The following is a 14,424-nucleotide window of genomic DNA, read 5'->3' as shown; positions in this document are numbered from 1 at the left end:
GTGTGTGAAGCAATTTTCAAGAGTCGACTACTGTTTAATACGGAGATAATGTGCTTACAATGTAAGTCCTCTTGCGTTCATAAAGTTTGCCAGCAAGTAAGAAGCGAATTATTTGTTGAACGATCATGTACAGTTCATGGTGAGTTCATGCATGTGGTTTCAACCTGGGATGTTTGTCTCACTGAACGTGAAAGGTGGGTTTGTTTGTGTATGTATGTGTGTGAGTGTGTATGTGTGTGTGTGTGTGTGTGTGTGTGTGTGTGTGTGTGTGTGCGTGCGAGCGTTCGTGCGTGGGTGTGTGTGCGTGTTTCTGAATATATGAATATACGTGCTGGAGTTCAATATGTTTCTGGGGAATGTGTATGAAGCAGAACGGGGACAAAGGCATCTACACCTCTCTCACTTTGTTTCCCTTTCTGTTTCTTTCTGTGTGTCTGTCTATATGTGTGTCTGTCTGTGTATCTGTGTTTCTCTGTCGGTGTTTCTCGCTTCCCCCCTCCCTCTCTCTCTCTCTCTCTGTCTGTCTCTCTGTCTCTGTCTGTCTCTGTCTGTCTGTCTGTGTCTGTCTCTGTCTGTCTGTCTCTGTCTCTCTCTCTGTCTCTCTGTCTCTGTCTCTCTCTGTCTCTCTCTCTTTCTCTCTCTCTCTCGCTCACCCGCTCGCTCGTGTGCGCAATCTGTAATCATAAAATTATCCCAATTCTCCAGTTTCAACAGGAATTTATTCAGAGGTAAACTCCCGTCATGCAAATAATGTCTAACACCCAGGCCATGCTTGGGTGTACAATTCCTTCTTAATCCCACTTTCAATGGGGTAACACGTTGTTCGTTTTAATGACATAACGACACATTTTGTTGGGAAAAAAACCAATTAAACCCATCACAAAATAGAAAATAAAAACAAACAAACAACACAAAAACACAACGGTAGTTGTTTCAAGAGCAAAGAATGATGTACGTTTTGGTAGGGAGTAACAGTAAACAGCAGGGGCTCACATCCACGTCGGACATCGGACATACACAGATATTTTTTCCAAATGTCCTATACATTTTTCATGCAAGAGGACATGCGTCCTATTGTTTTTGTCACAAAGTCGTCATTGTCCGATTATGCTTTCATTTGATCCGGACATTGTCAGTACTTTCCAATTTACAGTAGTTTGATTTGCTATTTTATCGATGTTTTGCGAAGCAACATAAAAAAAGCAACATAACTAAAAAAATGTCCTATTGATTTATTTTTGTTCAGGACAAATGTCCTATCACTTTTGCATTGTTCAGGACATTTGTCCTATGCCACCTCTCATGGATGTGAGCCCCTGAAACATATGTGTCATGCGCTAAACAACAACTATGTACACGCCCGTCGTGGGATTAGGCAGAATAATATAGTTACAAACGAAGGAAAATTCAATCTCACAAACTGAATGTAAAAGTCACAAAAACTGGTGATAATACATTGCACGTTTGTCTTTCAGATCGCTTTGAGATCCTTGTCACAGGACCACACACTGGTCCTACTCAAATACAGCACCCCACTCTCTGACAGGGTATCAAGTTCGTCATTTACTTATTCCTTCTGGAAGACGTGTCCCCGCTTTCATTCTTGCTCGAATTTCGGCCGTAAATTGTAACTCACTTTCACGCCAACGCTCCAGCAATCTGTACACTGTCCGAAGGAACGCCATTGGACACCCACACGTCTCTATGGCAACCGTTGCTATAGCACCACGCATAGTCATACACACCCTTGACCTCCTGCTTGACCTCGTCCTTGTCCTGTCGCCGGCTGACCTTGGCCCATCTGACCCACAGTCGGCAGCCACTGCGCATGACACGCTCCAGCTGCGCGCGCACAGACTGCGAGGCCATCAGACGAGAGAGCGAGAGGCGATTGGCTGAGGAGGCAGGCAGCACGCGGCACCACACCACGTGACGACGCGCCCCGGGACGGGTCTGAACAGCAGCCTCACACAGCACGCTGGCCTGACTCCTCTTGCCTGTAGCCACGCCCCCCAGCACCGCCCCACCCCGAGCGCGTGCAGCCCCCCGCAGGAAGCGCCGCCATTGGCCGCTACTCACTTCCGCTTCCGCCGGAACCACCGCCAGTTTCCACGGAGACCAACACAGGCGGTTGAAACGGAAGTTGGTTTCGGGCACCTTCTCACGGTTCAGCTTACGGGTGATGGTCCTGGGCTTGGTGAATCGCTTGCTGCCGGGTTTGGCGGCGGTGGTCCTGGCGGCACGGGCGACCAGTTTCTTGGCGGCTGACACGGCCTTGCTCTTCTTGCCCGTCTTGCTGATGGAGGCAGCCTTGGTCAATGACGCAGCCTTGGTCAGCTTAACCAGTGAAGCAGCCTTGGTTGGCCTGGCAGTAGTGGTAGCAGCGGAGGCAGCAGCGGAGGAGTCAGCACGTCTAAGGACACCGAACACACCTTCCAGGTCCTTGTGCAGAGCCATCCGTCCCTCGCGAGCGCGCACCTCCGCCTCGTAGTTCTGGAACATTGGAAACTTAAGTAAGAAACGCTAAATATTCGATGGGAAAGTTAAGAGGACGCTTGTCATTTACATTTAACCGTCTCACACTTATCCGGTCATGAAGTTAAATAACATTTAAGTTTGGAGGCAAGTGAACAAAATAACTGATTTACTTCAAAATGACTGAAATTGCGTAATTACAACATTCCTCTCACCTGTAAAAACTCTGCTCCTTTTTCGCGGTAGCAGATGGCCATGATGACGTCACACAGCGTCCCGAACTCGGACAGGTTGAGATGCTGACCATCGGTTATTTCCGTCATTGTTCGGAAGAACTTGGTGGATTTGTCACTGTTATTTACTTGCACCCCGTAAATTCTCACACCCTGCACAAAAGCAAGAGAAAATTTTAAAACAAACAAACAAATAGGCTAAAACAAACAAAAACACCTTTAAGTTACAAATATTTCTAAGCATTTAGACAGCTCTATACTAAGGCGATAAGTCTCTTTAAAATGTGTATAAGCAAACAAACTGCAGCAGATATACGTGAAGAAAATTGGACTGATATCAGCAGAAAAACTCCCGTAAAAGTTGTGACGAATTTTTGCATTCAGTTTTGTATAATTTTTGATGTTCATGTCACAGCTTCATCGGAAGACATGCGTTTAACGTTTGTTAGTGCAGACAAGAAGAGGCTAGGTGACATCAGAACCCACGTCAGAAAGGTGCGGAGCTGGACTCACCATTTTCTGCAGCAGACGCGTCTCCTCCTTCCAGTCAATATTGTCCTTGTTTTGCTTGTCGTTGGGCGGGTGGGGAAAGGCGTCACCAATGACAACCAGAACCCTCTGGGAGCCCGCGCTCCAGGTCAGGTCCCTACGGACCAGCCTGAGCATCACCTCGTAGGCCTCGGGCTCGTCCCCGCCGAAGGTGGTTTCGACCTTGTTGACGAAGTCCACCAGCCTGGGCAGGTCGTCCGTGAAGTCCAGGTGCTTGGTCAGGTAGGGCTTGCGCTCGTCGCAGTAGTCACCATGGGCAACGACGGCGGTGGTGACGGCGGGGAGGTCGGTCTGCAGTCGCTGTAGCATGTCGGACAGACGACCTCTGACCTCGGTGAGCGCGCTGCTCATGGAGCCCGTCGTGTCGAAGGAGAAGACAACTTGCAGCGGGCCGTTGGGCAGCATGGCGGACGACATCTTGTCTTTGTCTTGTTTTCTGTGTCGATGGAAAAAGGATGTGTTAGTAACAGGGAAGAGAGTAAAAAGTATTTTCAAGATAATATGTATAAAGGAAAAGAGACAGCTTCATTTATCACCCCAGGGAGACACGGGCTAGTTTTCTTTTCTGCGTTTAATCATGTAAGAATACGAAATGCTGGTCACAGAAATAGTTGTAAACAGAAGACAATTGCCCATGCATGTTATGTTTCGTGAGATTATAGTTTCCAGGAAAGGTCTGTTTATGCTTTCATATGTTTAACACGTATCTTGCCTTTGACCTGATTAAATGCATAATTATTTTCTTGAAAAAAAACACCGATACAGGGAGATATTAACACGAATGAACCTGATGCCTCCCATAATTAATAGATGTCAGCAGTAATGTCCCCGCGCACGTCGCGTAATGATAAGCAGACTAAAAAAATGTTGGAATCGGTTTTACTGCTTGAGGCCAACAGTTTCAAGTTAGAATTGAAATGTATCTGCTTAGCTTTTGTTCGGAGCTGTTTCTCAGCAGTTGTTATTAACTGTGTAAAGGTTACTCGATTAAGATACTGATTTATAAAACTCTAACTCAAGAATACTACGCCAAGTTGGAGGGAGATACAGCTAAAGAACTTACATGTAACTTTGATAATCAAAAAAGTAATGGAGGTTTGTTCAAGTCAGTCGAGGAAAAACGTTTTCTCTCTGTGTTTGTGGTGGGCTGTACTGAACTGGGCACGAATGTTCTGAATGGCGAGTTAGAGTTGCGCCCAGCATTATAAGCACATCGAACATCAGCTTCGCGGAGCTGGCACAAGCAGAGCGCAGGCTCGCGAGGCGTTCTGCTTCGCGGAGTTTTGTTCCACAAACAGCCGTCGCGGAGCTGGCACAGGTTGCGAGCTGTTTAGCTTCGCGGAGTTCTGTGTCACTGTGACAAATCGCCGTCTGTGGCAAGGTCGCCGTTCTGCAAAACTCTACAGTCTACAGGTCTACCAAAACAATGTGTCATATCTGTCTCTGAAGCGCTCGAGAAGATGAGTAGCTTTGATGAAAAGATAACTTGTTTAGTGACGATCCTTCTCTCATAATAAATATGCGCACTATAAGCTTGAAGTTCTCTTCTTTTTATATTTAGTCAAGTTTTGTTTATATTTAGTCAAGTTTTGACTAAATATTTTAACATCGAGGGGGAATCGAAACGAGGGTCGTGGTGTATGTGCGTGTGTGTGTGTGTCTGTGTGTGTGTGTGTGTAGAGCGATTCAGACTAAACTACTGGACCGATCTTTATGAAATTTGACATGAGAGTTCCTGGGTATGAAATCCCCGAACGTTTTTTTCATTTTTTTGATAAATGTCTTTGATGACGTCATATCCGGCTTTTCGTGAAAGTTGAGGCGGCACTGTCACGCCCTCATTTTTCAACCAAATTGGTTGAAATTTTGGTCAAGTACTCTTCGACGAAGCCCGGGGTTCGGTATTGCATTTCAGCTTGGTGGCTTAAAAATTAATTAATGACTTTGGTCATTAAAAATCTGAAAATTGTAAAAAAAAACAAAAAATTTATAAAACGATCCAAATTTACGTTTATCTTATTTTCCATCATTTGCTGATTCCAAAAACATATAAATATGTTATATTCGGATTAAAAACAAGCTCTGAAAATTAAATATATAAAAATTATTATCAAATTTTTTTTTTCGAAATCAATTTAAAAACACTTTCATCTTATTCCTTGTCGGTTCCTGATTCCAAAATTATATAGATATGATATGTTTGGATTAAAAACACGCTCAGAAAGTTAAAACGAAGAGAGGTACAGAAAAGCGTGCTATGCAGCATAGCGTAACCACTACCCCGCTCTTCTTGTCAATTTCACTGCCTATGCCGTGAGCGGTGGACTACGAGTATACGGTCTTGCTGCGTTGCATTGCGTTCAGTTTCATTCTGTAAGTTCGACAGCTACTTGACTAAATATTGTATTTTCGCCTTACGCGACTTGTTGATTAACTACTAAGTCAAGGACTACTACAGTATATGTACAAGAAGCGCATGACAACCAAGCTGGTTAGAGATTACTGTCGCCAGTTTCCTACACCCGCAAAGTGAATAGATTACAACCAAAAAGCAGATTTAGTCAGCTGCTGCGAGTAAAAATCTACATGATTTGGCAGCTAACGAAGACACTCACTGCGAAAAGTTTGTTGTTAGACTGAAGTGGCAAGTGTACTATAAGAGTTAATCATTTTACACCTAAAGTATAATTTTTGTCTGGGGCCTGTAGCTTATCCTACATACGTGAGAGAGATACCCGTGAGATAAAAATCGTTCAAATCACACGTGTGTATATCATGTAAATGAGGTCAACCGGAAGGTCATGCTATGTAAATTAGTAATTACATATTCATGAAGAACTACTTTTGCAACAAAATGGCAACTGCCACGAAACCGATTTGTCATCACTGAAAGAATTTTTTAGTGATGAGCTGTTCGAAGACATGTTTGGTGATGACGCGAATGACGAAGTCGATGAAGAAAAAAGCGAGTCAAGCGAGTCATCCATGATTTATGATTTTTCTCCAATAGACTCATTCGTTCAGACAAACAAGAACAAGAACACTCTCCGAAAAACGGTTTACGATATACGTCGCCTATCGACGTTTATGGCGAAACACGGGGACAAAAGAAACATTAGCACCATCCAACCACAAAAATTATGCAAAATTCTCTGCTCTCTTTCCATGAGTTTGAAAAAACCGGATGGCAAAGAGTATGAACCATCCCCACGCTGAGCGGCCTTCTCAGCAGCATCCATCGACAGTTGAAGTCTAAAAAGTACTGTGCACCCGTTATAGACGGCCCCGAATTTGCACTTGTAACTGAGAGAAGTCGTGAAGACAAAGCAGAAGATTGTTAAACAGGGAGGTTGTGGCAACTTACCTAACAGGGCTCAACCGCTGAAAGATGAAGATGTTGACAAGCTGTGGCAGACAAAACAGCTCGGAGTCGCAGATCCAGAAGTAATCCTGAATACTCTGTGGTGGCAAAACACAGTCAACTTTGGTCTGCGCAGCGTGACACCTCACAGGCACATGCAGTGGGGAGACGTGTCCTTGCATGAAGACAATCCAAAACATGCCAGGGCGACATGTGAAGAAAAGCTGGGATCATCAACCCGAGGTAGATCTACACCAACCACTCTGCACGCAAGTTCCTAGTGCAGAAACTTTCCGAGAATAACGTTCCTCTGACCAAAATAATGCAGCTATCTGGGCACAACAACGTTAAGCAGCATTTCCCAAGAGGAACACCGTGGCTTCAGTCTGATGCTAAACGGCACTGCACCGGTCTCGGAGCTGTCGCCAGTGTCGGCAGACGACACATTGGATTCGCACGGCCACTTCAACTCCAGCCGTCTCCACTGCCACTGCCACAATCACATCCCAGCAAACGCTAACAACACTGTTTGCAAGGCCTGTGCACGTTGGTACCATCAACATCAACCAATATTTGTCCAGTCACCAAACCGAGAAGTGACCATATGAAAGCTGGCTCGCCTGGCTCCGACTTGACTGTCATCCTATCGCGGAAGGATATGCTTTGCTGTTGTTGTTCCTTTTGGTTTCTTTTATCCTGTGGCCACTGCTTTTCTTTTTATCTGGTATATTTTGAAGTGACCATCATTTCGTTGTTCGAATTTATTTAATCAATGTTCAATATTAAACTTAACAGTGTTAACAAAGGCGAACTACTTTGTCCTAGTTTGAGAGTGTGTGTCATGGCGGAGGAATGAATGTCAAATTGAGTAAAGTGGTTTGAAGTTCCAAAGCGGGTTGATCCAAAGGCATCGCTGTCGGTGACTTTTAGTTAGATCTGGCACAGAAGTATATAATGTAGGATAAACAGAATACTACATGGCTTGCTGTGTCGTACCAGATTTACACTCGTTGCTTTTTCAAATAGTGAACAGCTCGCTTTCGCTCGCAGTTCACTATTTAAAAAAACAACTCGTGTAAATCTGGTACGACACAGCAAGCCATGTAGTATTCTCTATTTACACTATTGCGACGTGAGAAACTCCGCGAAGCACTGATAAGGGTTTTTTTTCGACCTGATCACAGCACTCCTGTCTTTTTCTCTGTGTTTCGATTTTTCTCGGGTTGAGAAGCATTTAGATACCTCAACACCTGCGATAAGTATCTTTAAAATGTGTATAAGCAAACAAACTGCATGTTTCTGTCTCTTACAGAGAGAGAGAGAGAGAGAGAGAGAGAGAGAGAGAGACAGAGACAGAGACAGAGACACAGAGACAGAGACAGAGACAAAGAGAGAATGTGTGTGTGTATGTGTGTATGTGTGTGTGTGCGTGTGCGCGTGTGTGTATGTGTGTGTGTGTGTGCGTGTGCGCGTGTGTGTATGTGTGTGTTTGTGTGTGTGTGTGTGTGTGTGTGTGTGCCGGTCACTGTGTGTGTGTGTGTGTGTTTGTGTGTGTGTGTGTGTTTGTGTGTGTGTGTGTCAGTGTGACAAATGTGTAGCCTACGAGCGCTCGTTGGAGTATGTGCTCAAGTTGTGACTGTGTGTGAGTGTGAATGTGTGTATATATATATAGATATATATATATGTGTGCCAGTGTGTGTGTGTGTGTTTGTGTGTGTGTGTTTGTGTGTAGGTGTGAGTGTGTGTGAGTGTGTGTGTGCGTGTGTGTGTGTGCGTGTGTGTGTGCGTGTGTGTGTGTGTGTCTGCACCCATTGTTTCCTCTTTGTTAGTCTCAAACACGACACAGAGTTAATTGTGCAGAACGTTTTTACTCAAAGCACAATTCAAAATCAGTCATTGGTAGTAGTGTCTTGACGCTCCAAAAATGAATCCTTTCGATTTTTCCCCCATGTATTTAATTCTCTTTGATTCAGATGTCTGGATGTCTGTCTCACTTGATCAAAGTTAGTAAATGGAGGCTAATACCCGCCCCCCCCCCCCCTACCCTCCTTACCCCCTCTCACCCCCCCCCCTCCAACCTCAAGCTGTCTCCATCTCCGAGTATATCTATCAATCAATCAATATGAGGTTTATATCGCGCGTATTCCGTGGGTACAGTTCTAAGCGCAGGGATTTTATTTTTTAAATTTTTTTATGCAATTTATATCGCGCACATATTCAAGGCGCAGGGATTTATTTATGCCGTGTGAGATGGAATTTTTTTACACAATACATCACGCATCCACATCGGCCAGCAGATCGCAGCCATTTCGGCGCATATCCTACTTTTCACGGCCTATTATTCCAAGTCACACGGGTATTTTGGTGGACATTTTTATCTATGCCTGTACAATTTTGCCAGGAAAGACCCTTTTGTCAATCGTGCCGGGACCCCAATGTAGTGTACACGAAGGGACCTCGGTTTTTCGTCTCATCCGAAAGACTAGGACTTGAACCCACCACCTAGGTTAGCCCGGCGGAAAGGGGGGAGAAAATTGCTAACGCCCTGACCCAGGGTCGAACTCGCAACCTCTCGCTTCCGCCGAGCGCAAGTGCGTTACCACTCGGCCACCCAGTCCACAGTTTCAGTTTCCAACTCGAGAAATGATAATGTGTGAAACGTTTAATTCAAAATACAATGCAAATTCTAGTTGTGGCTTGAGTTTTGAATTAAACGATCACAAATTTCATTTTTCGTGAGTACTTTATCACATAACGAATTAGCTGTCAATCTGTCTTGAATGTCTGCCTGTCTGTCTCGTTTAATCAAAAAATGTGAATACGGAGACAGAAACATCTTTAGTTCGTTTTACTTCGAGTTCTGTGCGGCAGAAGTGACACCCAGGGCCGGACCGGGCCAAGTTCGTTTGAGGAGGGGAGGGGGGGGGGGGTTCCAACTGAAGGCAGGGGTCCAGGGGCCGCCGAGGCCCCGGTGGGGTGCAGGGGCAACGCCCCACTGGGGTGTCTGGGGGGCAAAGCCTCCCAGAAGCTGAGACAATTTTGCATTTGTGAGGTAATTTTTTGGTCTTTCCTTGCAACTGGGAATCAAAATTACACATTTTCAACAGTAACAAAATACTTCAGATATTCATTTACCATAGTGGTTCAGTGGAATAATCCCAAAGACATATATATGCCTAGTAAATAAGTCTGACATATTTTTTTTCTTTTCTCTGAGAGGTACATCGGATGGCCAGGGGGGGGGGGGGTTTTCCGGTACCCAGGAACCCCCCCCCCCCCCCCCAGATCCGGCCCCGACACCTTCATAATCCGGCAGTCTATCCCCATCCCCTAGCTGTCGACACTCCTGTTTGGTCTTGAGTGTGGTGTACAGATACCTTCCCTCCTGTGTCGTCACCAAGCACCCGCCCAGGCTTTTACACGGTATAAAACACATCTCTCCACTTGGACTCATGCCTATACAACATTCCAGCCCCACAATTCCAAGCTACAAATAATTACACACACAAGAAGGATGTAAGCGATAATCCAAGAGATAAAATGTATGTCTGGTAGTGAAGCATTGCGTGCGTATTCAGTGAGCTTGCGCATGCGCGTTCTTCTATTCCTTGACGTAAACGTCCTGTCATGTTGAGGTTAAATCTGTATTAAAACTAAACTGCCCGTGACTTAAAATCTGACTTTTTCTGAATGCGTGCACGTGTGTGTGTGTGTGTGTGTGTGTGTGTGGGTGCGTGCGTACGTGCGTATATCAGTGTGTGTGTGTGTGTTTGTGTGTGTGTTTGTGTGTGTGTGTGTGTGCGTGTGTGTGTGTTTGTGCGACTGAGCGTGCGTGTGTGCGTGCGTGTGTGTGAGCGTGCGTGCGTGCACCCACACTCTCTGTCTCCCTCTCCCTCTCTCTCTCTCTCTCTCTCTCTCTCTCTCTTTTTTTTCTCTCCTTCTCTATCTCTCTTGCTCCTTTTCAGTTTCACATAAATGTATCACCACAATGGAATTAATTCTGAAAAATGTGTTATTTATTAACATAAACATTACAACACACAAAAGTAAGAATAATGAAACAAGAACACACACACACACACACAGACAGACACACACACACACACACACACACACACACACACACACACACACACACGCGGACGCACGGAAGCACGGACACACGCACGAATGCACCCTTGCACGCACGCGCGCGCACACATGGCTTTTGGTGGATTCGCACGCGTGCGTGTACGCACACACGCAAATATACAGTCAACAAAACCACAATCATCTCCTGAGATGACTGCTCCTGTGTGGTGATAGCGTGCGAAATTGTCCGTATTAGCAAACTGCCTTGGAGTCAAAAATATTCTTTTAGACCCATTCATACGTCATTCTTTCGCCTGGTCATGTCCATACAAGTCGCAAATTTGGATATGGAAAATCTTGCAAGCTGACCCATACAATTGTCTCGCAAAGAGCTCCACTCCAGATCACCAGAAAGTCTTTTGTTACTCACCGGGGATGCAGTCCACATTGCTACACCAATTGTTCAGTTCATCAGGTACATCCTTTCTTTCAGGTTTACACCCGAGGTCAATCCATCTTTACCCCGTGTGAATGACGCCATTGGGCACCCACACGTCTTTGTGACAACCGTTGCTATAGCACCACGCGTAGTCATAACTGTTTTTGCCGCTGCTCACGTCTGCTTCATCGGACCCACTGCCTCTGTGATGACGGCCTGACGTTGGGTATGTCAGTGTTCATATGAGCAACCTGTTTAGTGTCAAGACATGTTTCGATACTCAAGGGATATTTCATTTGCATTTTTCTTTGCAATTCCTGTAACATTTACAAAACTGGATAGAGCCAAATGTTGCACGTTGCTCCATTCCATTGTCATAGATTTACAACCGTCACCCGTCTGCAATGTTTTTCTGCATCCCTTTCAGAGCAGCGATATGTCCACAACGTTTCACCAATTGTTCTGTTCGTCAGCTGCGTTCTGTATTTACGCCAGTGCTCCTGCTATCTGCACCCTGTGTGAAGCAACACCATTATTGCACACCCACACATCTCTGTGACAACCGTTGCTATGGCACCACGCGTAGTCATACACGCCCTTGACCTCCTGCTTGACCTCGTCCTTGTCCTGTCGCCGGGTGACCTTGGCCCATCTGACCCAAAGTCGGCAGCCACTGCGCATGACACGCTCCAGCTGCGCGCGCACAGACTGCGAGGCCATCAGACGAGAGAGCGAGAGGCGATTGGCTGAGGAGGCGGGCAGCACGCGGCACCACACCACGTGACGACGCGCCCCGGGACGGGTCTGTACAGCAGCCTCACACAGCACGCTGGCCTGACTCCTCTTGCCTGTAGCCACGCCCCCCAGCTCCGGTCCGCCCCGAGCGCGTGCAGCTCCCCGCAGGAAGCGCCGCCATTGGCCGCTACTCACTTCCGCTTCCGCCGGAACCACCGCCAGTTTCCAAGGAGACCAGCACAGGCGGTTGAAACGGAAGTTGGTTTCGGGCACCTTCTCACGGTTCAGCTTACGGGTGATGGTACTGGGCTTTGTGAGCCGCTTGCTGTCGGATTGGGCGGCGGTGGTCCTGGCGGCACGGGCAACCAGTTTCTTGGCGGCTGTCACGGGCTTGCTCTTCTTGCCCGTCTTGCTGATAGAGGTAGCCTTGGTCAATGACGCAGCCTTGGTCAGCTTGACCAGTCGAACAGCCTTGGTTGGTCTGTCAGTAGTGGTAGTAGCGGAGGCAGCAGCGGAGGAGTCAGCACGTCTGAGGACACCGAACACACCTTCCAGGTCCTTGTGCAGAGCCATCCGTCCCTCGCGGGCACGCACCTCCGCCTCGTAGTTCTGGAACATTGGAAACTTAAGTAAGACACTCTAAATATTCGAAGGGAAAGTTAAGAGGACGCTTGTCATTTACATTTAACCGTCTTACGCTTATCTGGTTATGAAGTTAGATAGCATTTAAGTTTGGGGGCAAGTGAACAAAAAAAGCCTCATGAGAACGATGTACTTTTAAACATGTTTGACAGCATTGGAACAAATTACGTTTATCCAGTATAAAAAATGATCTACTTCAAAATTGCTGAATTTGCGTAATTACAACATTCCTCTCACCTGTAGAAACTCTGCTCCTTTTTCGCGGTAGCAGATGGCCATGATGACGTCACACAGCGTCCCGAACTCGGACAGGTTGAGATGCTGACCATCGGTTATTTCCGTCATTGTTCGGAAGAACTTGGTGGATTTGTCACTGTTATTTACTTGCACCCCGTAAATTCTCACACCCTGCACAAAAGCAAAAGAAAATTTTAAAACAAACAAACAAATAGGCTAAAACAAACAAAAACACCTTTAAGTTACAAATATTTAGACAGCTCTATACTAAGGCGATAAGTCTCTTTAAAATGTGTATAAGCAAACAAACTGCAGCAGATATACGTGAAGAAAATTGGACTGATATCAGCAGAAAAACTCCCGTAAAAGTTGTGACGAATTTTTGCATTCAGTTTTGTATAATTTTTGATGTTCATGTCACAGCTTCATCGGAAGACATGCGTTTAACGTTTGTTAGTGCAGACAAGAAGAGGCTAGGTGACATCAGAACCCACGTCAGAAAGGTGCGGAGCTGGACTCACCATTTTCTGCAGCAGACGCGTCTCCTCCTTCCAGTCAATATTGTCCTTGTTTTGCTTGTCGTTGGGCGGGTGGGGAAAGGCGTCACCAATGACAACCAGAACCCTCTGGGAGCCCGCGCTCCAGGTCAGGTCCCTACGGACCAGCCTGAGCATCACCTCGTAGGCCTCGGGCTCGTCCCCGCCGAAGGTGGTTTCGACCTTGTTGACGAAGTCCACCAGCCTGGGCAGGTCGTCCGTGAAGTCCAGGTGCTTGGTCAGGTAGGGCTTGCGCTCGTCGCAGTAGTCACCATGGGCAACGACGGCGGTGGTGACGGCGGGGAGGTCGGTCTGCAGTCGCTGTAGCATGTCGGACAGACGACCTCTGACCTCGGTGAGCGCACTGCTCATGGAGCCCGTCGTGTCGAAGGAGAAGACAACTTGCAGCGGGCCGTTGGGCAGCATGGCGGACGACATATTTGGATTGTTTTCCCTGTTGATGAAACGGTTGTATTAAGTTTGTTTCAACACATAGTCAAGATAAGATATTCAGCTTAGAATCTGATAAAGCAATACAGTTTACATTAGAAGAATGTATTATAGGAAGTAAAAGAAAAAAGTTAATTTATAAAAAAAAAAACAGTGAAGAAAGGAAAGAAAGGCAGGAAGGAAGGAACTTGAAAGACCTTACAGAAAAGCGAAGCGGGTAATACTTTTATCATACACACTATTAGATTTACTGTACTGCCGGTGTTTGATTTTGTTGCAGAGCTTGTGTGGTTTCTTTTCCCCTTTGTTTCTTTCTTTCTTTGTCGATGTGTTATTCCTCATTTCTCTTATATGGTTGTTTTATAAGTGTACAGTCAACATCGGCCAAATATTAGCTTTGACTCAAGTTAAACAAGAAAGACAGCAGTGTAGACTACTCATGTGTACCTGATAAAACCGTAGATAAATTGTGTTGCGAAGAATCAGTAGTAGAAGCTAGTCAGGTAAATCTTTCAGCAGGATTCTGTTCTCAGTCTTAGCAGGGAACGATCGGGTATCAGACAGCAGTTTTAGTTTGGAAGTTCAGAGACTCAGAGGATTGAATGGCGAACGAAGAGTCGCACCGAGTAATATACGCGACGAGCTTTGCTTCGCGGAGCAGCTAGCGCAAACAAGGACTTCGACCAGTCGAGCTCG

General features: G+C 46.0%; 2 protein-coding genes across 2 annotated transcripts; both read right to left on the bottom strand.

Moving 5' to 3' along the window:
- Positions 1-697: 697 nt before the first annotated feature.
- LOC138969428 (uncharacterized) lies at positions 698-4,553 on the bottom strand. Its single transcript, XM_070342220.1, has 4 exons — positions 4,321-4,553; positions 3,222-3,693; positions 2,691-2,861; positions 698-2,493 (listed from the first exon to the last, which is right to left on the bottom strand). Exons 2-4 carry the CDS (start codon positions 3,672-3,674, stop codon positions 1,639-1,641), a joined length of 1,479 nt encoding a protein of 492 aa, XP_070198321.1. The 5' UTR covers positions 3,675-3,693; positions 4,321-4,553; the 3' UTR covers positions 698-1,638.
- A 6,097-nt stretch (positions 4,554-10,650) lies between these two features.
- LOC138969426 (uncharacterized) lies at positions 10,651-14,424 on the bottom strand. The gene is made up of 4 exons (XM_070342218.1): positions 14,176-14,424; positions 13,264-13,732; positions 12,743-12,913; positions 10,651-12,472 (listed from the first exon to the last, which is right to left on the bottom strand). The coding sequence occupies exons 2-4, from the start codon at positions 13,714-13,716 to the stop codon at positions 11,615-11,617; spliced, it is 1,482 nt and encodes a 493-aa protein (XP_070198319.1). The 5' UTR covers positions 13,717-13,732; positions 14,176-14,424; the 3' UTR covers positions 10,651-11,614.

This window comes from Littorina saxatilis, linkage group LG6 (assembly GCF_037325665.1).
Source record: "Littorina saxatilis isolate snail1 linkage group LG6, US_GU_Lsax_2.0, whole genome shotgun sequence".
In the NCBI taxonomy this organism is placed as follows: Eukaryota; Metazoa; Mollusca; class Gastropoda; order Littorinimorpha; family Littorinidae; genus Littorina; species Littorina saxatilis.
The sequence above is the reverse complement of the archived record's forward strand: the minus strand, read 5'-3'. Positions and strand labels throughout refer to the sequence as shown.

Bases quoted from the DNA above. Each gene is read 5' to 3' on its own strand.
- LOC138969426 (XM_070342218.1), bottom strand. From the start codon at position 13,716: ATGTCGTCCGCCATGCTGCCCAACGGCCCGCTGCAAGTTGTCTTCTCC. The intron at 12,914-13,263 runs GTGAGTCCAGCT...GCTTTTGTGCAG, and splicing joins CGCGTCTGCTGCAGAAAATG to GGTGTGAGAATTTACGGGGT. The intron at 12,473-12,742 runs GTGAGAGGAATG...CCAATGTTCCAG, and splicing joins AAGGAGCAGAGTTTCTACAG to AACTACGAGGCGGAGGTGCG.
- LOC138969428 (XM_070342220.1), bottom strand. From the start codon at position 3,674: ATGTCGTCCGCCATGCTGCCCAACGGCCCGCTGCAAGTTGTCTTCTCC. The intron at 2,862-3,221 runs GTGAGTCCAGCT...GCTTTTGTGCAG, and splicing joins CGCGTCTGCTGCAGAAAATG to GGTGTGAGAATTTACGGGGT. The intron at 2,494-2,690 runs GTGAGAGGAATG...CCAATGTTCCAG, and splicing joins AAGGAGCAGAGTTTTTACAG to AACTACGAGGCGGAGGTGCG.